At 43.8% G+C, this 26,874-nt stretch overlaps 1 protein-coding gene across 1 annotated transcript; it reads right to left on the bottom strand.

Moving 5' to 3' along the window:
- Positions 1-321: 321 nt before the first annotated feature.
- LOC124623826 lies at positions 322-26,350 on the bottom strand. Its single transcript, XM_047149066.1, has 2 exons — positions 26,056-26,350; positions 322-638 (listed from the first exon to the last, which is right to left on the bottom strand). Exons 1-2 carry the CDS (start codon positions 26,306-26,308, stop codon positions 436-438), a joined length of 456 nt encoding a protein of 151 aa, XP_047005022.1. The 5' UTR covers positions 26,309-26,350; the 3' UTR covers positions 322-435.
- Positions 26,351-26,874: the final 524 nt, after the last annotated feature.

The raw sequence follows: 26,874 nt of genomic DNA, 5'->3' as shown, positions 1-26,874 counted from the left end.
GTTTGTGTGTGAGAAATCGGTTGGAAACTTTCCTCATGCCCACCGGCGCCAGGCTTGTGTGAATGCTCTGAAAAGCTAATCATTTGCATATCACAACATCTTCTTCCTGTCGGTTAAATTTAGCGTCTGTAGCACCTCATCTTCGTGGTATAGCAATTTTAATGGCCAGTAGTGTATCTTTTCCTACTAACTCATAATAAAGATTACTTCTCTTTCTTGTAGACTGTTGTTTGGGTTGAATGTGACCATTCTATGGTGGTGCACATCACATTGATAGCCTTATTGCGAATTAATTTCTGTAAAAAGTAATAACAAATCAAATTGGAATATGCAATAAACATGATCTATTTACTTCTTACAATGGTAGTATAGACGGTGCTAGATTAATCGCTGTGCTGCACTGTGTCCACTGGTTGTGTACCGACGCAGCAGCTGTCACTTGCTGTGCGCCCTGGCAGCCTTCGCCACTGCTCTGCCGGCCTCCTTGCCAGCTGTCCGGGCTCTGGCCGCAGTCCGCGATCTGCCTGCCCTGCTGGCGTTGGAAGCCGTCCTGGACTTGGCGGTTCTGGCATGAGCTGTCGTCCTGGCAAGGGTTCTGTGCCTGGAGCCTGCATGTGCAGCTGTTCCTTTCCGGGATGCTAAAAAGGGCAAATGAAGTTCTGTAATTTCACTCAGCACAAAATTAGAACAATGACCAATAGAAATTAATACTTCATTGAATAATGTTATGAACAATTCAACAATTCATCCTTGCAGAGTATATAACTAGGTAATTTATATGTGATTTTATGGCTAGCATATGAAGGGTGAGTGGAATTCGAGAGGAGGAAAAGGGAGAGAAGGAAACATACTAGGTGAATATGGATTGGGGGTAAGAAATGAAGCCGCCTGTTTGAATTTTGCACAGAGCATAACTTAATCATAGCCAACACTTGGTTCAAGAATCATGAAAGAAGGCTGTATACATGGATGAATCCAGGAGATACTAGAAGGAATCAGATTGATTATATAATGGCAAGACAGAGATTTAGGAACCAGGTTTTAAATTATAAGACATTTCCAGGGGCGGATGTGGACTGTGCCCACAACCTGTTGTTTACGAACTGTAGATTAAAACGGAAGAAACTGCAAAATGGTGGGAATTTAAGGTCATGGGACCTGGATAAACTGACTAAACCAGAGGTTGTACAGACTTTCAGGGAGAGCATAAGGGAACAATTGACAAGAATGGGAAAAAGAAGTACAGTAGAAGAAGAATGGATAGCTTTGAGAGATGAAGTAGTGAAGGCAGCAGAGGGTCTAGTAAGTAAAAAGACGAGGGCTAGTAGACATCCTTGGGTAACAGAAGAAATATTGAATTTAATTGATGAAAGGAGAAAATAAGAAAAGGTAGTAAATGAAGCAGGCAAAAAGGAATACAAACGTCTCAAAAATGATATCGACAGGAAGTGCAAAATGGCTAAGCAGGGATGGCTAGAGGACAAATGTAAGTGTGTAGAGGCTTATCTCACCAGGGGTAAGATAGATACTGCCTACAAGAAAATTAAAGAGACTTTGGGAGAAATGAGAACCACTTGCATGAATATCAAGAGCTCAGATGGAAACCCAGTTCTAAGAAAACAAGGGAAAGCAGAAAGGTGGAAGGAGTATATATAGGGACTATACAAGGGTGATGTACTTGAGGACAATATTATTCAAATGGAAGAGGATGTAGACGAAGATGAAATGGGAGATACGATACTGCGTGAAGAGTTTGACAGAGCACTGAAAGACCTGTGTCGAAACAAGGCCCCGGGAGTAGACAACATTCCATTGGAACTACTGATGGCCTTGGGAGAGCCAGTCATGACAAAACTTTACCATCTGGTGAGGTAGACGTATGAGGCAGGTGAAATACCCTCACACTTCAAGAAGAATATAATATTACAATCTCAAAGAAAGCAGGTGTTGACAGATGTGAAAATTACCGTACTATCACTTTAATAAGTCACAGCTGTAAAATATTAACGCGTATTCTTTACAGACGAATGGAAAAACTGGTAGAAGCCGACCTCGGGGAAGATCAGTTTGGATTCCGTAGAAATGTTGGGACACGTGAGGCAATACTGACCCTACGACTTATCTTAGAAGAAAGATTAAGGAAAGGCAAACCTACGTTTGTAGACTTAGAGACAGCTTTTGACAATGCTGACTGGAATACTCTCTTTCAAAATCTGAAGGTGGCAGGGGTAAAATACAGGGAGCGAAAGGCTATTTACAATATATACAGAAAGCAGATGACAATCATAAGAGTCGAGGGACATGAAAGGGTAGCAGTGGTTGGGAAGGGAGTGAGACAGGATTGTAGCCTCTCCCCGAAGTTATTCAATCTGTATATTGAGCAAGCAGTAGAGGAAACAAAAGAAAAATTCGGAGTAGGTATTAAAATCCATGGAGAAATAGAAACGTCGAGGTTCGCCGATGACATTGCAGTTCTGTCAGAGACAGCAAAGGACTTGGAAGAGCAGTTGAACGGAATCGACAGTGTCTTGAAAGGAGGGTATAAGGTGAACACCAACAAAAGCAAAACGAGGATAATGGAATGTAGTCGAATTAAGCCGAGTGATGCTGCGTGAATTAGATTAGGAAATGAGACACTTAAACTAGTAAATAAGTTTTGCTATTTGGGGAGCAAAATAGATGATGATTGTCGAAGTAGAGAGGATATAAAATGTAGACTGGCAATGGCAAGGAAAGCGTTTCTGAAGAAGAGGAATTTGTTAACATGGAGTGTAGATTTAAGTGTCAGGAAGTCGTTTCTGAAAGTATTTGTATGGAGTGTAGCCATGTATGGAAGTGAAACATGTACGATACATAGTTTGGACAAGAAGAGAATACAAGCTCTCGAAATGTGGTGCTACAGGAGAATGCTGGAGATTAGATGGGTAGATCACATAACTAATGAGGAGGTACTGAATAGAATTGAGGAGAAGAGTAGTTTGTGGCACAACTTGACAAGAAGAAGGGACCGGTTGGTAGGACATGTTCTGAGGCATCAAGAGATCACAAATTTAGCACTGGAGGGCAGCGTGGAGGGTAAAAATCGTAGAGGGAGACCAAGAGATGAATACACTAAGCAGATTCAGAAGGATGTAGGTTGCAGTAAGTACTGGGAGATGAAGAAACTTGCACAGGATTGAGTAACATGGAGAGCTGCATCAAACCAGTCTCAGGACTGAAGATCACAACAACAACAACACATATGAAGGGATAATACACATCGTTGTAAGACCTGTTGGACGTCATAGAGCACATGGTGAGAACGAATTTGATCATACAAACATTGAATCAATAATTTTGGACGTACAGGGTGTTCACTGTAAGGTACTAGGATGTGTAGAGTGCTTTGGCTAGAAAACGACTTGGATAGGAATCCATACCTGGATATGAATCAGTTCATCACTATAGAAAGTTTAACATAAAAGTGATGATATCAACTCTACAACTGCTTGTATATAAAAGAGTATAATAGTTTAATATGAATCAGTTAATTAGCACACTTAAATCAATTGTTCAGGGCATAATAATTCCCAGCAGTAAACACGAAATGTACAATATTTTTGTATCACAGTCAACACCTGGTGACTCTTTTTCCATTAATACCTTGTGATATGTTACACATATTCAGAACTGATATCGTATTAGTTGCTTCTTTTACACATGTTATAATCACTGTAATGATAGTAAGAATCATATCTCTTTCGTTCAGTACATGTCGAAGAGTTTAAATCCTTGTTTCAGATTATTGTTCTTGTAGAACAAAAATTATGAGTTTCTCGACCTGTGTTCCTATGGTATCAACATGTCTTAGGTTCCATATCAATAGTGATGACTGGGTGTTTTGTGATGTCCTTAGGTTAGTTAGGTATAAGTAGTTCTAAGTTCTAGGGGACTGATGACCATAGATGTTAAGTCCCATAGTGCTCAGAGCCATTTGAACCATTTGAACACTTATGATATGTCTATGGCTATTGATCAGTTCTGGAAAGAGCTTCCGCACTGTTATCGTCAGCAGCACTGGAACAACCCTTGGTGTGGCTTCTTGGTCATGCACCTGAGAACTTATTATCCTAAAAAGAAGACACAATATAAACTGACCAGTCGCTTGTGTGTTATATATGCTGTCTTTACTGCTCAGCTTGGTGAACCTGTAAATTGACCTTGCTCTAAATAAGCTAAATGTACAGGTATTTTCAGAAGGGTAGTACACTTCATGTTTTATGCGATATTAGTTGACTGTCTCCTGGCACCACTTCATTCAGGGTTTGTAATGTAATAAAATATATTTTTTTTATTTGTTTTGTGACTGTTAGTGTAATGTATTAAAATAAAATATGAGCTGTGAATTATATAAAAAAGAAACACACATTAATGCAATGGCTCAGCATAAAAGAGAAACAACTAACGTAGGCATATTATTAACAGTGTAATATATTGTTTGATTTAGACTGACATGTATAAGCACTCAGTAAACTAGCTCAGTTCTCAGGGTGGTCACGTAATCGTCGATACATCGTGGCTTCGTCTCGATTCCCCAATATAAAAGAGTAGCATCTACAAATGAAATCCTATAATGGAACTGGAATCCTGTGACCAGACCTTTTCTGCCTGGGATGTTATCTCGTGATACATATAGAAAATCTGTAAGTAAAATTGTTAAGTTATTAGTAGCTGCATCCGGTCTCGTGGGATATGAAATAAAGTTAATTGTCCTAACTGACGGCACGTCTCGTAGATGAGCTAAAAAGAAATGTTAAAGATTTTTCTAAGATGGAGCCTAACAATGAAAATTCTTTGTTAAAGCCTATACCTACTTAAGACAATAAAGGTATCAGATTTACAATAGATTGATCACATAAACAAATTCTTTTGACAAAATAACCATTATATTTTTCGGGTTTTAAGTACAACTTACATTATCAGCTGGTACAGCAAGATGAGCTTTACACAAGAACGTCCCCTTAGGTCCGAATCCAAGCAGATAAGATAAGCGAATGAAAAAGGAAAGATAGCTCATGCATAGAAGCGCAAGAGTCCATGGAATAATATGTCCGTTGTAGTTCTATGTCTTCTTCTTTGGCGTACTTTTCGATTCTTTATCAAATTTGTCGTAATATTTAGTTTACATTTTTTTTGAAACCCAAGTCCGACCGGGAGAAACAGTACAGGTTCCACGCCACTGTATAACCGTTACATGACTCCTCAAGTTTTTTGATTCAGTTAGAGATTCACAATGACAGAACAGACCAGATCATTATCAGCTGAATCCATCATTCGTTTCACCAATTAACGAACTTAATGTCAGGCTGTTTCATTAAGTTTCATTTTCAGGCTGAGCATAGATTTTAATGCGTCTAATTCTTGTAATATTGTGCCTTTGATTATGAGTGTGCTTACATGCCTTGTTATAAAACATCTATACTTGTGCTTTATGTGTTTGTTATATGTGATACAGGTATGTATGACAGTTTATATACAGACAAAGAGTTGTGCAGTACCATTATTTTCTTTCGTTTTTCGAAAAATAGACTATACTATCCTTTAGCCAGCAGCCTTTAGACCAATTCCTCAGCCATGGTATGTGAAAATTACAAATGACTCATTTTTGTAGAATGCATTGAAGTACCTAACTGCAGGAAAATGAACTTATTCACACTAATTTCCTTACAGTTTATACCATCATATCTTCATTCGTTTTACAGTTATTAGATTAATTTTCATCAGTTGTAGACAATGTTGAGTCTAGTGGTAGATGTGACCATCCGTGTTGTTTTTTCATATCTTACGAAATGAAGCACAATTGTAAAAAAAAATATTATCTTTAAAAATAGTATAAGCTTTCAAATTAAGAGGCTCATATACAGATGAGAAACTTTAGAAATATCCGTTAGCAGTTAAACGATTTGAGAATGTACCTCCTAAATCTAGGAGCTCTCTGGGGTGTAGTTGTGAAAGAACTATTGGATCTTCAGGTGAAGAGGAGTTAAATTCAGAATAAAGAACTGGCAGGAATTTTCCTCTGATTCTACATTTGTTCTAACCGAACTTTTCATTACCTCGCAAGCTTGTCTAAGAGTCCACATCCAAGGTCTCTTTGGCATTGGGCAAAATTACTGCACTGGAATACCAGATTCACGTATGAGAATGTTTTGAGTCTTGCACATGAACTGTACTTGGTACACAGGTGTTTGATTAAAAGTGAAGAAAAAATACTTCATTATGGAAACCCAATCAGATGTGAGGATATGTTCATTAAGTTCATGGATACACAGTAGTAACATTGATAACACTTGTAAAGTACTTGTTTTAATGGTTATGGCATTAAATACAAACAAAAAATATTTATTGGTTATTATCTGATGCAAGTATATGCTCGTTCTTTCGGTACCTATTTAATTCGATAGTTTTGGAGAAAATTTGAAAAAAATGGTCTTAATGTTGTGGTTCTGACTTATGTTGAGACAAAGATCAATAAAAAATGTTTCAAATACTAGTTGTTAGATTTATTAGATGAAATAAACAGTGTTGGTTTGCTCATACTTCAGACGAAAATAAGAGAACTTGCAGCTTTTGTGATGTTGCTGATATTCACAAACCAAATACTAGTCTAGTTCCTGAACAACTGATGAAATTCACAAATAAACGAGTATTCGAGTACCTAAACAGAAATAACAATAACGCTGTTACTTTTTTCACGGAACATTAAATTTATAGGAGATGTTTATTGGAGTTGCAGAAAGTTCAAAAAATTAAGGGACCAGTGTATACTGTAGGAAAATAAACAACAGAAAGATGCTGCAGCAACAGTAACAGTATGGCATTCAGTTATCGACCCAGTATTAGTTGGTAAGGATAAGAGATCTGAGGGATGAGTTGAACTGAAAATATCCTAAAGTGTATTGAATTATGTTTTGATCTACCGAATTCGTGTCACACATCAGGAAGGATTCACTTATGGTCTAGGAGATGCTGGCATAGTAGCTCAGCGTGTTTGGTCTGAGAGCTGTCTGCTCTTTGTAACAAAAAAATTGAGCGAAGTATTCAACCATGAACTTGAAGGGGTGTTATGTGACGTGTACCCAGACCAAACGACGAGAGCCATGATGACAAAAATGAAGTAGCGTCTTTGACTAGTTATCAGAACGTCCTGGGTCCCATTTTAGAACCTCGCCACTGATTAAATTTTGAGTAAAAATTATCAGCAATGGAGACCGAAGACTTCCGGCATAAAAATTCACCCTCGTTCTGCCAATAATCTTGTCAAAGAGGGCGGAGGAGCACACAGAGGTTCGAGGCATTCTCTTCTCCTTGGGATGAGAAATTTCCCCAAAAAGGCGGAATAATTAGCAGCGATCAATGGCATGACGATGTAGAAGCCAATGCATTAAAGGCACATAATGTGTATCCACAACTTATGTGGCCTGTAACTGAAAAATGTCATGACGCTCTCTTCATTACCAAAAGTTTCCGGACATGTCCACCATTAGGATCTCCAGGAGAGGACTGCCAAGGGAGGTGACAATGGGAAAATATTGAATACGCAACAAAAGGGTAACAGTCTACAAATCGGGGCGTGGAATGTCAGAAGTCTGAACGTGGCGGGGAATCTAAAAAAATCTGAAAACGGAAACACAAAGGCTCACTATAGATACAAATAAAGTTCAGTGAAGTGAAATGCGGAGAATACAAAGATTTCTACTCAGTTGAGTATAGGGTAAAATCAACAGCATCAGAAAGAGGTATAAAGGGAGTAGGATTCGCTATGAATAAGAAGGTAGTAAAGAGACTGAGTTAGTATGAACATTCGTCAGAATTTAGAGAAAACCAACATTCGACATCATTAGTTCAGGTACACATGCCGTCGTCGCAAGCAGAAGATGAAGAGATTGAGAGAGTGTATGACGATATTGAACGGGTGAAGGAAGATGAAAATCTAATAGTCATGGGCGATTGCAGTGTGGTTGTGGGGGAGGGAGTAATGAAAGGGCTATGGAAGAATATGGGCTTGGTAGTAGGAATAAGAGAGGAGAAAGAGGCTGAGTTCTTCAGCTAGCAACAGCGAATTCTCTGTTCAAGAATCACAAGAGGAGGAAGTATAATTGGAAAAGGCCAGGAGATACGAGATACGGGAAGCTCAGGCAGAGATTCAGAAATCAGATATTGCGTTGAAAGGCATACCCGGGAGCAAATCGACTGCAGTTTAAGAGACTGGCCAGAACGTATCAATGCGAAAAGAAGGGGGATACGGAATTATTAACAAATGAAGATATACGCTTCAAGTTCTCTGGCATATAGATACTGCGATAATGAATAGCTAAGTAGGCAGTTCAGTTCAAGAGGACTGAACACCTCTAAAAATGGCAACCACAGAAGTTCTCAAGAAGAACATAGGTAAAAAGAAGGTATTTGCCAAGAAACCATGGCTAACAAAGAAATATTTCAGTTGATCGAAGAAGAAAGAAAGTACAATAATGTGCAGGGAAATTCAGTAACGCAGAAATAGAAGTCACTTAGGAATGAAATAAACAGGAAGTGCAGGGAAGCTAAGGAGAAGCTAAGGAGAAACGATTGCATGAAAAATGTGAAGAAATAGCAAAAGAAAGGACTGATGGACTGACTCAGAAAAGTCAAATAGACCTTCGGCGAAATTAAAAGAAAGGGCAGTAACATTAAGAGTACAATGACAGTCCCTGTGGTAGGAATTGTATAATGACGTGATTGATATAGAGGAGGTAGGGGATCTAGTGTTAGAGTTATAACTTAAAAGAGACTTAGGAGACTTAAGATAAAATAAGGCTGAGGGGCCAGATAACATATAGATAACGTTCCACCAGGATTTTAGTTGGTGTGTAGAATGTATGAGACTGGCAGAATACTATTAGGCTTACGGAAAAGCATCACCCACACAGTTAAGAGGGTAGCAAGAGCCGAATAGTGCGAGATTATTAGCACAATCATCTGCATGCACCCAAGTTGCTGATAAGAATAACATAAAGAAGAATGGCAAAGAGAGCTGATGCTCTGTTAGATGACGACCAGTTTAGCTTTAAGAAAGATGAAGGCACCAGAGAGACAGTTCTGACGTTGCGGTTGATAACAGAAGCAGGACTGAGGAAAAGTCAAGACTCGTTCACAGGATTTGTCGACCCGGAAAAATTGTTGGAATAGAGTAACTAAGTTCGAAATTCTGAGATAAATACTTATAAGCTACAAGACAATGAACGAAGTAAAAGAAAGGTTAAAGAGTAGGATTAAAATTCAAGATGAAAGGCTGTCAATGATAAAATTCACTGATGACACTTGCTGTCCTCTGTGAAAGTGAAGACGAATTACAGAACCTGTTGAATGGAAGAACAGAACATGGACTATGAGTAAATCGAAGAAAGACGAAAATAATGAGAAGTAGCAGAAATGAGAAGACCAGAAGTAAGGACCATTTGAACTGGGGAACACGAAGTAATAGAAGTTGAGGAATTCTACTACACTGGCAACAAAGTAACTCATGACAGACAAAGCAGACGAGCACTGGTAAAAAGGGTATTGCCGGGCAACAGAAGTCTGCTGGTATCAAATACTGGCGTTAATTTGAGGAAGAACGTACTGAGAACGTAGGTATGTAGCACATAATTTTATGGTAGTGTAAACTGGAAGAGAAGAGAAATGAAGCATTTGAGATGCAGTGCTACAGAAGAGTGCTGAAAATAGGTTGACTGATAAGGTAACGAATGAAGAGGTTCGCCACAGGAGGAAAGGAATTCAGGGAAAGACTTTAATAAGTGACAGAATGATGGGACATCTGTTATGATAAAAGGAAACAACCTCCATGGTATTAAAAGGAGGATTAGCGGGTAAAAACTGCAGAGGAAGACAGAGATTGGGATACACCCTGCAAATAATTGAGGGGCCGTAGGGTGGAAGTGCTACTTTGGGATGAAAAGGTTGGCGCAGGAGAGGAACTCGTGACAGCTCCCACCAAACCAGTTAGAAGGCTGATGACACAGAAAAAATAGTACTAGAAAAGGGAACGAAGTCTGCCTTTACTAAAAGAAATGAGGTGAACGCAATTGAGATGTACGTGGTTGACCATAGGTTTTCCACTGCCGCCAGCGAAATCATTACAATGAATTTTCATTCGCATTTCGGTTATCAATGACGCAACATCCAAATAACAAAAGTGAGTAATTATGGTTGTAGTGACATAACGATTTTAGCATACTGTCGCTGCCCACCAAAACTATTGTAGAGAAATTGATATCTAAGAAAATAATCTACAAATGTACAAAAGGCTTTGAGCATATCTGCAGTTTCAGAGGAAAGTGGACTCACAATGTGAATGACAAAGCTGTTCACTCAAATTGTGAGTGTATGCTGTTAAGTGCTGTAGACTAGGGGAGTAGACTTTCCGAAATAACTGGAGTTTACTCGAGAAGCTCAGGTAAAAATTTATGCTTAAATTGCAAGTAGAAAAGTTTTCATTGTTAATAGACATCCTGTTCAGTTTCATATTTTTACAGTTGTAGAACTAGATGTAGAATCACATTATGTGTCGCAGATGAAATATTTTGAAGCAACATTTTACTGTTTGGTTTAATTACTTATACACCATGTAAGCTGCAACTGAGAGAACAAAGCAAATGAGGCATTTGTTTTCAAAGCTTGTTCTTTTCAAAGAGTTAAAATTGTATGAACAATAATTGTTGCTCTAGGATGAATCTTTTACGGTGGGCGAATTGCACTCTGTTTTGAATCATTCTGACAGATTAAAACTGTGTGCCAGGCGGGGTCTCGAACGTGGAGCCTTGCCTTTTGTGGACAATGCTCATAATGGCTGAACTATTCAGGCACGACTCGTGATTCGGCCTTACTACTTAAATTCCGCTGATCTGTATCCTACCTTCCGATTCGGAACTCAGTTTTAATCCGCTGGAAGTTTCAAAACAGTGTACACACTGCTGCAGACAGAAAAATTTAACCTGGAAATAATGCCCTAGGCTGTAGCAAGGCCATTTCATCGTACTATCCTTTCTTTGAGGAGTGCTAGACCAGCGAGATACGCAAGAGGGTTTCTGTGAAGTATGGAAGTGAAGCTGCGAGTTTGAGATGGGAGTCGTGCATGGATAGCTTTTTTAAGGTAAGGTTCCAGGTTCGCCTCTTGGTCCAAAACACAATTTAAATCTGCTATGAGTTTTAAATAATTATCGATGTGTCGTCAGTCATTTAAATTATATAAGAAAACTAGATATTTTATTTGTTCTATAAATTTGATTGAGGACGTCAAACAGTATTAGTCACTGAAATTACTTCTTAACGGATTTGGGTGAATGTTCTCACAAACAGGTGCTGAACGGTACTATATTTTGTGTACGTGGCTGTTCCCATTGACTTCTCTAACAAACCTTATTTTATCCAAATTCTCCATGTTATACATCTTGTGCCTCATGAGAATTCCAGAATTTTGTTACGAAGGAATTCAAAATTCAGATGGTAAAAAAAGGTGGTTATGTTGAAAAGTTTCTGGTAACCATTCCAGTATCTCTAAATCATAGGTTTCTGTACTTTTTTAGAACTGAGGTTTTTTTGCTAAAATGAATCGTTTCATGTACGAATGTTCTAATGTAATTATTCTAGTTGTCTGCAGTTGCAGTAATGCATACATTTTCGTTAAAAACGCAGTATAACTTTTTTTGCACCAGATAAATGGAAACTGTAGAGATTGATTCAAATTTTACTCTTGCTATTGCAGGTAAACTGAATCCGTTTATTTTGTTTTTAAGAGTGTGAATTCCAGAAGTAAGGACTGTATTCTTAGACGTTTTTCTAATTGATAGTCGGCTCATGTGGTTCTTTGTAGTATTGTAGAGAGCCGGAGCTCTAGCCTCCATGTTACCAGGACAGTGTGAAAGAAAGTGCAGTGGTGACGATCTATAGAATGCAGAAACGTGCTGATGAGACGGTGTTATGAAAATAGGTATTTATTATGTTCGTGATACACAGTTGTCTTCCTTCATAGATGCCAGCAGCTGAGTGAGCTGAGGGGCGCTGATTTCAGTCCATCTCACAGTCTTGGCTGCCATGGCGAGGGCGATGCATGCTCAGCTGCAGCAGCTTGGTCAGTGTTCCCCGCACTGGCTCTGGCGTCCAGCACGTTATCAGGGTATTCTCGTTGATGACGTAGACCGTGCACCAGAAAGGCAGCCAACTCCTCTGCACGAGGTGACCACAGTTGTGAAGTGTTATATCGTGGACCCTCAGCGTGAGAATGGCCAGTCCTGCCAATATCTACACCACATATATTCCCGGAGCGGCAACTACAGCGTTCCCCCCCCCCCCCCCCCCCCGGTTTGATGGTTGATGGTAGCTAAACCACTCACCAATTACTATCAGCTAGGCGCCTAAGGAGCCTGGTGAGGGACGCAGCCGAATGATCTCATCAACGGAGGTGGAAGCGAGGAGGAAACAGCCCACGGCAGTGATGTCCATCAGGTCAGGGGAGCCGTTGCATCATAGAACGTAGTCATCTAGGCAGGCCACGAATGAGCTTCACAGGTCCCACCTTGGGATTGGTTAGCTGAGAGCTAACTGTGGAAGACATGGTGTTTGTACCAGTCGGTCTAAACCGATGTCATAATCGTGTGGCAAGAACGACGGAATATGCCCCAGTTCACTCAGCCTCACCAAGAAGAAATGCAGATGATAAACGGGTATTCATTGGACAGATATATTATACTAGAACTGACATGTGATTACATTTTCACGCAGTTCGAGTGCATAGATCCTGAGAAATCAGTACCCAGAGCAACCACCTCTGGCCGTAATAACGGCCTTGATACGTCTGCGCATTGAGTCAAACAAAGCTTGGATGGCGTGTACAGGTACAGCTGCCCATGCAGCTTAAATACGATACCACAGTTCATCAAGAGTAGTGACTGGCGTATTGTGACGAGCCAGTTGCTCGGCCACCATTAACAAGACGTTTTCAATTGGTGAGAGATATGGAGAATGTGCTGGCCAGGGCAGCAGTCGAACATTTTCTGTATCCAGAAAAATGTTCTCTATCCAGGACCTGCAACTTGCGGTCGAGTATTATCCTGCTGAAATGTAGGGTTTCGCAGGGATCGAATGAAGGGTAGAGCCACCAGTCGTAACACATCTGAAATGTAGCGTCCACTGTTCAAAGTGCCGTCAATGCGAACAAGAGGTGACCGAAACGTGTAACCAATGGAACACTATACCATCACGCCGGGTGATACGCCAGTGTGGCGATGACGAATACACGCTTCCAATGTGCGTTCACCGCGATGTCGCCAAACACGGATGCGACCATCATGATACTGTAAACAGAACCTGGATTCATCCGTAAAAATGACATTTTGCCATTCGTGCACCCAGGTTCGTCGTTAAGTACACCATCGCAGGCGCTCCTGTCTGTGATGCAGCGTCAAGGGTAACCGCAGCCATGGTCTCCGAGCTGATAGTCCATGCTGCTGCAAACGTCGTCGAACTGTTCGCGCAGATAGTTGTTGTCTTGCAAACGTCCCCATCTGTTGACTCAGGGATCGAGACGTGGCTGCACGATCCGTTGCAGCCATGCGGATAAGATGCCTGTCGTCTTGACTGGTAGTGATACGAGGCCGTTGGGATCCGGCACGGCGTTCCGTATTACCCTCCTGAACCCACCGATTCCATCGCGATAGGCTACAATCCGACCTTTATCAGAGTCCTCCTTACACGAGGCATCACAACAGCGTTTCACTAGGCAATGCCGGTCAACTGCTGTTTGTGTATGAGAAATCGGTTGGAAACTTTCCTCATGTCAGCACGTTGTAGGTGCCGCCACCGGCGCCAACCTTGTGTGAATGCTCTGGAAAGCTAATCATTTGCATGTCACAACGTCTTCTTCCTATCGGTTAAATTTCGCGTCTGTAGCACGTCATCTTCGTGGTGTAGCAATTTTAATGGCATGTAGTTTACTTCTGAAGCGCCTGTGTGCTGAAGGCCATTCTCGCAAGGTATTTTCGCATTGTTGCATCACTGCAGGTAATCAACAGGAATGAGATTATGCTCCCTTCTCTGCTGCATTGACACCTTGGTCCTACAACTCAGTTGGATGTGGCAATTAGTTCGTCGTGTGCCCACGCTGCATACAGTACTGGCTGTTTATCCGTGTTGTCATTCCAGTCTAGATATTGCATACTAACCTGCCTTGACTTCTGCTCTGGCTTCACCACTTGCTGGGGGAAATTAAAAATTTTCGCATTCACCCAGAATACCATGCTGCGGCTTGACACTACTTTTACTCTATTGCTGAAAGAACTGGCTGCTTACAGCCACCGAACCCTGTTAGTTTCATTGTGTGTCTTGCTGCTGCTTTGTGCTGTGTTCCTTAGTTTACGAATATTGACACCATTTGGGAAAAAGACCAATAGAAGTTAGATCTACAATCACACATTCATTAAATATTATTTGCTTTTGACTAATAATATGACTTTAATACTAGAACACGTTTTTCACCATTGTTATTTAGAAGCTATGAGTTTTTACTATAATCACAAGACATAAGTACTGTAATTGGAGTAGAGCTATCTTCCCTACGGCAATATCCTGGCTTTCTTTAGTGACACTTGTTTGCTAGCACTTCAGTTCTTTGTTGTTGTGAGGAAATTTTCTACTTACCCATTTTTCATTTTCTCTTACAAGTTTCCTATTTCTTATTCATATACTAGGTTGTGTTTACTACATCTTACTCCCTACTGGATCTGTGAACTGTCAGTAGGATTCTCTACCATTTATGCTACACTGTTTCACTCTAGTAATTGTCAGTCGACGGTTGCCGCTTTCTGCCGGTTAAAAGATTTAAACATTAGCTGAAACATTAACAGAAATTCAAATCTAAATGTCCACAGGAAGTTATCTGTCGAAATTAGAACATATACACTCTGCAGATGAATAACTAATCAAGGAAAAAGGCGCTTTAACTAGATGCTCAAGGTAGTTCTTCAATACTCATTTCATAAAATTACGATCAACCAAATACATCACTGCACATATGTCTCGTCGAGTGGTTTCGTTCACACTATACTGAACCCAAAGTCTTAGGTCCTGAGATAAAGTATCATGCAGGCATATTTCATCATTTTAAAATTGACTGGGTGCTATGAACATAATACTTAGGATCTTATGAGAAAATTAACGAAAACAATTGTATCTGAACTCTATATTCATTGCCGAAAGATCTAGTTCATGCATGTCACTAAAACAACACACTTTTCTATATTGTATTGGATACACAACTCCCATAGAAGTAGGATACTAAGTTATAAGGAGACTAATCCTAAACAGGACACTCCATTCGATATACTGTGCCTATGAAAGTCACATAAATGATGGCCTTGAACTACGGTATTTATATACACTGAAGAGCCAAAGAAACTGGTACACGTGCTTAGTATATCATGTAGGGCTCCCGCGAGTAGGCAGAAGTGCCGCAACACGACGTGGCATGGACTCGACTTGTTTGAAGTAGTGCTGGAGGGAACAGACACCATGAATCTTGCAGGGCTGTCCATAAATACGAAACTGTAGGGAGGGGGTGCAGATCTTTTCTGAACAGCACGTTGCAAGGCATCCCAGATATGCTGAATAATGTTCATGTCTGGGGATTTTTGTGTCCATTGGAAGTGTTTAAACTCAGAAGAGTGTTCCTGGAGCCACTCTAGCAATTCTGGACGAGTGGGGAGTCTAATTGCTTTGCCGGAATTGCTCAAGTCCGTCGGAATGCACTACCGACATGAGTGGATGCAGGTGACCAGACAGGATGTTTACGTACGTATCAGAGTCGTATCTAGACGTATCAGGGGTCTCATATGCTCAAACTACACACTCCCCACACCATTACAGAGCCTCCACCAGCTTGAACAGTCCTCTGTTGACATGGAGGGTCCATGGATTCATGAGCTTGTCTCCACCCGCTCACACTCCATCCGCTCGAAACAATTTGAAATGTGATTCGTCCGGCCAGGCAATATGTCTCCAGTCATCGACAGTCTAATGCCGGTGTTGACGGGTCCAGGCGAGGCGAAAAACTTTGTGTCGTGCAGTCATCAATGGTACACGAGTTGGTCTTGGGCTCCGAAAGCCCACATCATGATGTTTCGTTGAATGGTTCTCCCACTGACACTTGTTGATGGCCCAGCATTGAAATTTGCACCAACATGCGGAAGGGTCGCACTGCTGTTACATTGAGCGATTCTCTTCAGTCGTCGTTGGTCCCGTTCTAGCAGAATTTTTTTCCGGCCACAGTGATGTCGGAGATTTGACATTTTACCAGATTCCTGGTATTCACGGTACACTCCTGAAATGGTCGTAAGGGAAGATCTCCACTTCATCGCTGCCTCAAATATGCTGTGTCCCATCGCTCCTGCGCCGACTATAACACCACGTTCAAACTCACTTAAATCTTGATAACCTGTCATTGTAGCACCGGTAACTGATCTAACAACTGCTCCAGACACTTGTAGTGTTATGTGGTGTCACCGCCAGACACCACACTTGCTAGGTGGTAGCCTTTAAATCGGCCGCGGTCCGTTGGTATACGTCGGACCCGCGTGTCGTCACTGTCAGTGATTGCAGACCGAGCGCCGCCACACGGCAGGTCTAGAGAGACTTCCTAGCACTCGCCCCAGTTGTACAGCCGACTTTGCTAGAGATGGTTCACTGATAAATTACGCTCTCATTTGCCGAGGCGATAGTTAGCATAGCCTTCAGCTACGTCATTTGCTACGACCTAGCAAGGCGCCATTATCAATTGCTATTTATATTGTGATGCATGTACAGTCAGACTGATGTTCACCAATTATGGATTAAAGTTAAGTATTCCAGCAGCTACGTACTTTTCTTGATAGTATAATTACTTTACCTGTTCCAGACCTCACGCCAGCCTGCGTGAGTTAAACGCATGCCTCTCGGCTTCCTCCACACCCCGTGAATTGGCTCCTACCAATTCACAACATATGGCGACGAGAATTCTGCGTTCGTACCTATATTGATTTATTTGTGTCATGGCTTCGCCACAATCTCCAGATGTACTGTCCGAATTTTATCGCTTGCAGAATCAGCAGACGCAGGCCTTATTGGATGCCCCTGGACAGCTCGTCCAGGGTCAATGTGCAATGCAAAACGATGCGGCAGCCGCTCCACCGCTACCACAGCCACAACACGCTGTTGCACCACCTTTTCGTCCTTTTGATGCGGCACTGGAAAGCTGGACGGAGTGGTCACGCCAATTTGGATTCCATCTCGCCGCCTACAGAATTCAAGGTAATGAGCGGCAGCCTTTTCTCCTTTCCGCCGTAGGCGTCAAGACGCACCGTGTGATAGTGAAATTATTTCCCCGATGCGACATAGCAACTCTGTCCTACGAAGAAATTTTGTCGGCATTAGATGCATATTTCAAAGAATCTGTCAATGTAGTTGCCAAACGGTATACGTTCTTTCGTACAATACGTACGGCCGGTCAGACTAATAGGAAGTGGGTTGCAACTTTGCAAGGCCTTACTAGGGATTGTGCTTTTGAGTGTGAATGTGGACTCCCTTATTCAGATCCTATGGTGCGTGATGCAATTGCACAGAGCGTTTCTGATGTTCGTATAAGAGAACAGATTTTGAAACTAGTCAGTCCCTCCCTTCAACAAGTGATAGACATATTGGATCGGCTGGACACACTTGACTTTGCTCAGGAATCATTTGAAACTTCACCAGCAGTGTGTCACATTAACCGGCCCACCGGGCGAGCTGCACGGAACAGTAAACTGCCCTCGCGCCTGTCCGCACAGCTGCCGCCAAGCTCTCCGCCACGAGTGCCGCGCAAGCCAGCAAATGCAGTGAAATCATGCCCACGGTGTGCTACTAGACATTCACGTGAGAGTTGCCCATCACGCCAAGCTATTTACTTTTTCTGTAATAAAAAAGGACATGTTCAAAGTGTTTGCCAGAAAAAGCTCAGATCGAACACTCACAACCATTCCAGGCCCTTTGCTTCGCGCCGGAATCGGAATCGAACCAAGAATACTCAGGCTCGTGAAACTTCGCCCATGGACATTCATGTAGTTCATTCCACTCCGCCCAGTGCCACTCTCTCTAACAGTGACTGTGTTCATCCCACAAATAGTGTGCGTCGATGTCGCCGGAAATCACGTCAAGTCGCAAGTGATTCTGTACCAGTGTTAGTTCACGTTGCAAGAGACAGTCGCTCTTGTCGTCAACAGGACAATAAACTTTTTATAGACTTGGATATTCATGGCAAAGTGATACCGTTCCAGCTAGATACCGGAGCTGCAGTTTCACTGATCAATCATGACATGTACAAACAGTTGGGCACACCTCCGTTGCGTGCCGCAAATGTTAAGTTAAGTAGTTATTCAGGACAAGCTATCCCTGTGTTAGGACAGGGCAGCCTTCTTGCCACACACAAGGGACAAACAAAACTTGTGTCATTGTATGTCCTTCGTTCTTCTTCTGCAATGGACTTGTTTGGTTTGGATTTATTTCAGTTGTTTAACTTGTCTATAGTCAATCAGGTCCTATCAGTGAACCAGACTGTGCCTTCAGACAGTGTTTCTCGTCTATGTGAAGAGTTTGCAGACATTTTTGCACCGGGCCTTGGTTGCACTAAAGAACTATAAAGCACATTTGGAACTGAAAGTAAACGCGCAACCGAAATTTTTCAGGGCGCGCAATGTTCCCCACGCATTGTGTGATGAGGTCGCAAGAACATTACACGACTTGGAATCACAAGGTGTAATTGAACGGGTGCAGGCTTCTCTCTGGGCATCACCCTTAGTAATTTTGCAAAAGCCTTCCGGAAAATTGAGACTTTGTGTGGACTTCAAGGCAACAGTGAATCCACAACTAGTGATTGCAACTTTTCCTTTACCCCACCCGGAAGATCTTTTTGACAAACTGTGCCCAGGTAAATATTTTTCGAAGTTGGACCTAGCCGATGCGTACTTGCAAATACCGGTGGACGAAGAATCCCAGCGCGTTTTGGTGGTTAACACGCATCTTGGTTTGTACCGATTCAAAAAACTGCCATTCAGGTGTGCATCCGCCCCTGCATTGTTTCAGCAATATTTACAAACTGTTTGTGCGTCGGTCCCTACTGCAGCAAACTATCTGGACGATACTGTGATCACCGGAAGACAGAAGAAGAACATTTAGCCAATCTCAGAACATTATTTCAGGTCTTGCGACAAAATGGTCTTCGCTTGCGAAAGGACAAATGTGTGGTTTTTGCTCGCGACTTACCCTATCTGGGCCATGTACTCAATGCCCAAGGCATACATCCCAGTCCCGAGCACCTCCGTGCCATACGATACTTGCCTTCGCCGCAGAATTTGAAGCAGCTACAGAGTGTGCTGGGAAAAATAAATTATTATCATAAATATGTGCGCCACGCCTCTTCCATTTCAGCTCCGCTTCATCGCTTACGCCGTAAAGGTGTTCCTTTCGTCTGGACGACGGAATGCGAACGCGCCTTTCGCCATTTGAAATCGGCGTTGATTTCCAATACTTGCCTTACGCCATTCGATCCCCGGAAGCCCCTTTTGTTGATGGTGGATGCATCGGATTTCGGTATCGGTGCTGTGCTTGCGCACAAAGATGGATCGCACGATCGCCCTATTGCCTTTGCGTCCAAATTGCTCTCGTCTGCGCAAAGAAATCATTCACAGATCGAGAAAGAAACTTTGGCTCTCGTATTTGGTGTTACTAAGTTTCCTAATTTCTTGTATGGTCGTCACTTTACCATCATCACAGACCACAAACCTTTGCCATCGCTTTTTCATCCGAACAAGCCTGTACCTCCACGTACAGCGCAGAAATTCATTCACTGGTCAATTTTCTTCTCGCAGTACCGCTACGATATCTTGTATCGGTCCACTGCTAAGCACGGAAACGCCGATGCGTTGTTCCGTTTGCCGGTTGCTGAGGATAGAGCATTCGATTCTTCCGAACTTGCTTGCATGTTCATTGATGTGGAAACCGATGACGTGGTCGAATCGTTTCCGATTGATTTTCGTCGTGTAGCTACAGCCACAGCTGCTGACCCTGTCCTTGCTCCCGTTTTGCGTTTTGTTGCTACGTAATGGCCCTTGTCAAAGTCACGTATCGAGGATCCGTTGGTTCGCCGATTTTTTACTCACAAGGAGAGACTTTTTGTTCAACGTGGTGTTTTGCTGTTGCCCTATGATAATGATCAGTCAAGGGTCGTGGTCCCACATTCGTTACAGTCCTCTGTCTTACGGCTTCTCCACCAAGGACGTTGGGGTATAGTGAGAACGAAACAACTTGCTCGTTGGTTCGGAATCGATGCTGCGATTACGAATATGTGCTCTTCTGGCATGGCGTGTGCCGAACAACAATCCACACCACCGCGGAAATTCTTTGCATGGCCGAAAGCCACTTCCCCTTGGCAACGCTTACACATCGATTTTGCTGGTCCATTCTGGAATGCTCGATGGTTGGTTGTGGTAGATTCATTCAGTAATTTTCCTTTTGTTGTCCGGATGTCTTCCACGACGTCATCTGCCGCCATCCAAGCGTTATCCGCTATCATTTGCATTGAAGGTCTTCCACAGACTATTGTTTCCGACAATGGCCCACAATTCATGTCCGCAGAATTTCAGTCATTCTGCAAGGCCAATGGTATTCAACATCTGACGTCCGCGCCACAGTCAAACGGTGGCACTGAACGATTGGTCAGGACTTTCAAGTCACAGATGTTGAAGCTGAAAGAGTCGCATTCTCGGGAGGACGCGTTATTGCTCTTTTTGTCCTCGTATCGCTCTGAGCCCTGAGATGGTCGCTCGCCGGCTGAGTTGCTCCACGGTCGCCCTCATCGAACCTTGATGTCTTTGCTACATCCGCCGCATCAGGTTCCTGTGCAGCGGCAGACACCTGCTTTTGCCCCAGGCGACGTTGCATACTATCGTAACTATCGAGGTTCACGGTGTTGGCTCGCAGGGCGCATTCTTCGCTGCCTCGGCCGCGCTATGTATCTGGTTTTGGGGGCCTCTGGTGAGGTGCGTCGGCATCTCAATCAGCTGCGCCTCTGTCGTCACACGGGTTCTGCCGCTCCCCGTCTGCTTTCAGCGACGGTGCCGTCCGGTCAGCGCCCTGGGGACCCATCTACTGGCTCGCCTCATCCCCAGGTGTTACCGACGCTGCCTTCCATTTTGCCCCATGGCAACGCGCCGCCGCCGCCGCCGCCTGTTCTCCCGCCGGCGACGCCCGCAGTGGACGCGTCGCTGCAACCGCCGGGCGCCTCCCTGGGTCACGCGCCGCCGATCGCTTCCCGTGACCAGCTGTCCTCCTTGCCCGTTCCGGACCACATGGCGTCTTCGCCCGTCGGGTGCCCCGACCAGATGGAGGTCGACCCTTCGGCCCCTCCTGTCTCTTTATGGGCGCATACACCGCATGTTGGCGTGCACCCTGGACTAGGTTTTCAGGCGTTTCCTAGCTCCCCTCAGACCGAATGGCAGGGTGCGGGTGGCACAGCCTCGCCTGTTGTTAGGCTCCCCACCTCGTCGCATACGTCAACATGGGGTCCTCTCCACGGCGGGCGGAAGCCTTATGCCACAACCGTCCGCCGATTTGCGGGGGAGGAATGTGGTGTCACCGCCAGACACCACACTTGCTAGGTGGTAGCCTTTAAATCGGCCGCGGTCCGTTGGTATACGTCGGACCCGCGTGTCGCCACTGTCAGTGATTGCAGACCGAGCGCCGCCACACGGCAGGTCTAGACTGATAAATTACGCTCTCATTTGCCGAGACGATAGTTAGCATAGCCATCAGCTACGTCATTTGCTACGACCTAGCAAGGCGCCATTATCAATTGCTATTTATATTGTGATGCATGTACAGTCAGAATTATGGATTAAAGTTAAGTATTCCAGCAGCTACGTACTTTTCTTGATAGTATAATTACTTTACCTGTTCCAGACCTCACGCCAGCCTGCGTGAGTTAAACGCGTGCCTTTCGGCTTCCTCCAAACCCCGTGAATTGGCTCCTGCCAATTCACAATATGTTATATAGGCGTTGCCGACCGTAGCGCCGTATTCTGCCTGTTACATGCATCTGTATTTGAATATGAATGCCTACACCAGTTTATTTGGCGCTCCAGTGTACCTTGATTAGGCAAAACTGCCCACTGAGAGATTGATTACTGTCTGATGACGCTGTAAAAAAATGTGTACATTTTCCGTAAGAGAAGTATGTAATCTGAGCAGAGGTGAACAGGGAAGTATTGTAGCGACGAAGCGAGACGCAGATTGCGATATGCACTGACAGAAGCAACTTTAGAGCACGCGCCAGCCCGCCAGGTGCCAGGAACGAGAATCTCGGAAATCGAGAAGCTGGTCGGCTGTCTTTGTGCTACTGTCGTGAACATATATGGAAAGTGGTTAAAGGACGGTGAAACTACGAGTCGCTGACGAGGTGTTGTACGTCCGCACCGCATCACAGAACGTGGAGGTGGGAGGCTTACCCGCTCGGAAGTTCTGACTACAGACAATGCTAGGCCAGGAACGAATGTTTTGGAACATGGCATACAGTTCACGTTTTTGGATAAGAGGCTCCGCAACAGACCACCCTTAGGTGTTTCCATGTTGACTTAATAACATCTTCGATCTCGATAACAGTGGGTACGGGATCATCGACGTTAGGCCGTTAATCAACGGAAACGTGTAGCCTGGTCGGATGATTACGTTTTTTGTTACACCAGTTCGATGTTCTTGTCCAGATACGCCGTCATTCAGGCGAACAACTACTCGAAGCAGGCTCTGACAGGCTGTTTGGGGCATTTTGTGCTATGAAAGACTATCGTATTGGCTTCCATGAGACCTGTGGTAGTACCTGACGTCATAGTGGCAGCTGTGGACTAGTGAACATTACTGCGAACCACCTGCATCCCTTCGCGCTCGAAGTTTTCCATAAATGCGATGACATCTTCCAGCTGTAAGCGAGAAGGCTTACGGTGGTTTGTGGAACATGACAGTGAAGTCCGTTCGACGTGTTAGCCACCAAATTTAGCTGATATGAAACCGGTAGAACACATCTGGAACACTACGGGGTGCCAGCTATACGCCTATAAAATACCTTCCGTAATCCACAGGTATTGCGTAAATGGGGGTAGATATCTGATGGCCATAACTCTGAAAATCTACCGAGGACCTGCCGAATCCATAGCACGCAGGACACCTGCTGTAGTGCTTTCCAAGAATAGCCCAACATACACTGCCGGGAAAAGCATTCCACACCCGCAAAGACTGTGCTCAGTGTAACCAGGGTATAGAATGTGCATACTGAGGGGCTGTACTGTTAGCGACCCATTCGTCATGGTCATCGGCGTTCAGATGGCGCTCTGGAGGCCGGTCGTTGCACCCTTTGTTTCGATTCTGCAAGCGGTAACAGTTCTGAGTTTAGAGGTGAACAGTGTGCACAACAATCATTCTATGGTACAACCATGCCCCGCCGATGGGTATGCACTATGTCGCACAACTTCAGACATTTGATCACGATTGCATTGTTGGCCTGCGGGAAGCTGGATGGACGTATCGACGGGTTGCTATACATGCTGGGCGCAGTGTTTCGTTAGTGAGCCACTGCTTTCTGTCAAATATTTCCAGACCTGTAGATCGGGTTCCGGACGTCTTCATAGTATGGACGCATATCAAAGTCGACACGTTGTGAGAGCAACAATGGCCGAGCAGATATAATCCAGGGAAGAAATGAGGGCACATGTTGAAAGTGACGTGTCACTTAGGACCATTTGGAACTATCCGCTTGCAGCAAGACTAAGAATGCTTATGACTCTGCAAGGCTACCACTGCCATCACGACATGGCCAAGCATGGCTACTCTGACGTCGTGAAAGAATCGAGTGGAGAGTGTAATGGCGCTCAGTTGTTTCAGTGATGAGAGTAGGTTCTGTCTGTTTGTGAGTGATTGACGCGTGCGTGTACTGTGAAAACCTGTTACGAAGTTCATTCGCCCGTTGTACTCAGGTCCCTTCCCAGGCTTCAGCGTATGGGATTCCATCAGTTACTACTCACGATCGCATTTGGTGCATGCATAGAGTGAAGCAACCAGTGCCCGCTAATTTTTGTTGGCTGTTATCCCCGTGCACTGTCATCTCTTCGGGAGGAAGGTGATGTGCTTTTTCAGCAGGACAGTGCAACTCCACATACGGCTGCTGGGACGTAAAGTACTCTTCACCAAGTACAATAACTGCCCTGGTCGGCAAGATCACATCTTTCGCAAATTGGACGTGTATGGGACATGGTGAAGCCTGCAAGAATCCTTCCAAATTACAACAAAAGATACAGGGTACCTGGGACAATATATCACAATATGCCACATGGCACATTTACGATTGTTTTCATGTGAAAATACTCGCCTGCGTCACCGTCTGAAAGGGGTGGACGGTTGGGGGAAGAGACTGTGTATTGACGCGATTGTTTGGGCTGTGAGGGCTATGGGACTTAACTGCTGAGGTCATCAGTCCCCTAGAACTTAGAACTACTTAAACCTAACTAACCTAAGGACATCACACACATCCATACCCGAGGCAGGGTTCGAACCTCGACCGTAACGGTCGCGCCGTTCCAGACTGTAGCTACGGTCGCAGGTTCGAATCCTGCCTCGAGTATGGATGTGTGTGATGTCCTTAGGTTAGTTAGGTTTAAGTAGTTCTAAGTTCTAGGGGACTGATGACCTCAGAAGTTGTCCCATAGCGCTCAGAGCCATTTGAACCATTTGAATCAACCAGACTGTAGCGCCTAGAACCCCTCGGCCACCCTGGCCGGGTGACGCTATTGTTTGGGCACCTTTACGGTGACACGCGTTTCATTTGGTCTGAATTTGTTATCATCGTTTCCTACAATGATCAACCTCCTTGAGGCTATTGCATTTTTTCCGGCACTGTACAAGATATTGTAACTGTGGCTCATCCATTATAATCATGGATTTCTGCTTGTGACAAATTATATGTTGGAACCATTTCAGTTGGTCTCATTATCGACTACTATCCTATAGCAAACTCATGTGTTCCGATTAAATGAAACGTGGTATAGGATTGTTCGATTTGTGTCACTGCCATGGCAGTGTAGAACCGTAGTCTCTTTGGTCGAGCCCAGAACATGTACGAAGTCCACTTCCTTTAAAAACGCCGCTGTGGTCACAATGCTTAATGTACCCTAGGAAGGATGCATCCCTACCGAGTGTGCCTATTGATGCGTGAAGAAAATTTGGTACTGCTTGTGAAATTACTATGTAATGGTTTAAATACCTCTGCGCTTGTGGTTACGAGGACACTGGACCGAAAATCAGAGTATGCTAATCTTTGTGTTCAGTGGGTTCGCATGGACGTGGAACGATTTATAGACATTTCTCTCGCACTGGGCACCAATATTTGTCCATCAAGAGGTGGAGAGAAACAAAGAACACTTCAGGTGATTCAGAGTGTTTGGAAACAAGAATACGCAGGTGTATCCACGCTATGTACTTATACGATACGTTCGCACGCCACCTTACTATATGCTTCAGAGAGTATTTCTGGTATCATTATCTATGCCACTACATTCGCAATGCTTGAAATGAATGGTCTCTATGACATATAACATCTATGATTTTCTCGTCGTGGTCACTTCGAGAGACGTGTGTGGGAGGAACTAATAGGGTGCTCGGCGTTTGCCGGAACATTAGTTCCCTTATTTCCAGTTGTGATTCTGCGTAAGGTGTGATGTAATTAACAAATATTTAAAAAAAAAAAGATTCGTTAGAGGCGAAACCGGTTAACTGTCCGACTGTCATGAAACTACCAAATGCGGTCAAGACGTTTGTGAACTAAAGAAGCTCAGTTCTTACAGTGACTTTTAAATTATTTACACAAACATATGACGTGTATAAGAGGCTGTAGATGCATTTTAATCATAATATTTTATGAGGAATAAGGCATCGTACCCTCTTCAGTTTGCGTGCAGTTCGATTCGTCGGTTGTCGAGCCATCTGCGCTGTCCACGTTTACGGGGCCGGAGGTCTCGGTGGCGTTGTACACCTCCAGGCCTCCGCCGGAAGCCGCCCCCGGCAAGTCGTCATCCCAGCCATACTCGCGTTCCCCTGGTAGGGGCGAGTCGGGCCCCTCCTGAGCGGCGACGCGATGCGCGCACAGCACCAGCAGGCAGGCGCCTGCGAGGAGCAGCAGCGGGCGCGGCATCTCTCTGCGTTGCTGATAATGCACACTGTCTACTCTCGAAGGCTGAGCGACTGTGTAGTAAAGCTAAAGCTATACGCGGGCTCTTATAGCAGCACTGCAGTGCTAACCGGACGCGTTATCGCTACCGGGAAGTACATGCTGTTCGCGAGTTCGCTTCAAGGCTGCACAAGTGGAATACAATAGACAGTAATTAGCTCTTACCAGCTTCTTGTTGTCAAAGTTTTAAAATTGCTGTAGTTTTCCCCTTTCTTGAAACAGGACATCCACGTGACTTCCAGGTAGAAATAATTTTTAATCGACGCATGCCTGTACGCTACATTGAGGGAGAGGAAAAAGTGATAACACAATGGACATGGTTTGGGGAGGACGGTTTGAGGTTTCCGTTCAGCCACCCAGATATCCCGTTTTCTTCTTCCGTCACAGTTTCGCATATCTGGTGATAAATAAAAATTTTTGCAGTCAAGATCGAGCGTTGAAATATGTTTATTTACACAATGACCGGTTTCGACAGCGTAGCTGACATCTTCAGATCTTCTGCAAATAATATTACTGTGCCTGAATCGTAC

The sequence above is a fragment of the Schistocerca americana genome, chromosome 1 (genome assembly GCF_021461395.2).
Source record: "Schistocerca americana isolate TAMUIC-IGC-003095 chromosome 1, iqSchAmer2.1, whole genome shotgun sequence".
Taxonomy (NCBI): domain Eukaryota; kingdom Metazoa; phylum Arthropoda; class Insecta; order Orthoptera; family Acrididae; genus Schistocerca; species Schistocerca americana.
This window is presented reverse-complemented; position numbering and strand designations above follow the sequence as displayed.

Excerpts from the sequence above, each read along its gene's own strand:
- LOC124623826 (XM_047149066.1), bottom strand. The coding sequence starts at position 26,308 with ATGCCGCGCCCGCTGCTGCTCCTCGCAGGCGCCTGCCTGCTGGTGCTG. Across the intron at positions 639-26,055 it reads CTGCACGCAAACTGAAGAGG|CATCCCGGAAAGGAACAGCT; the intron begins GTACGATGCCTT and ends TGCCCTTTTTAG.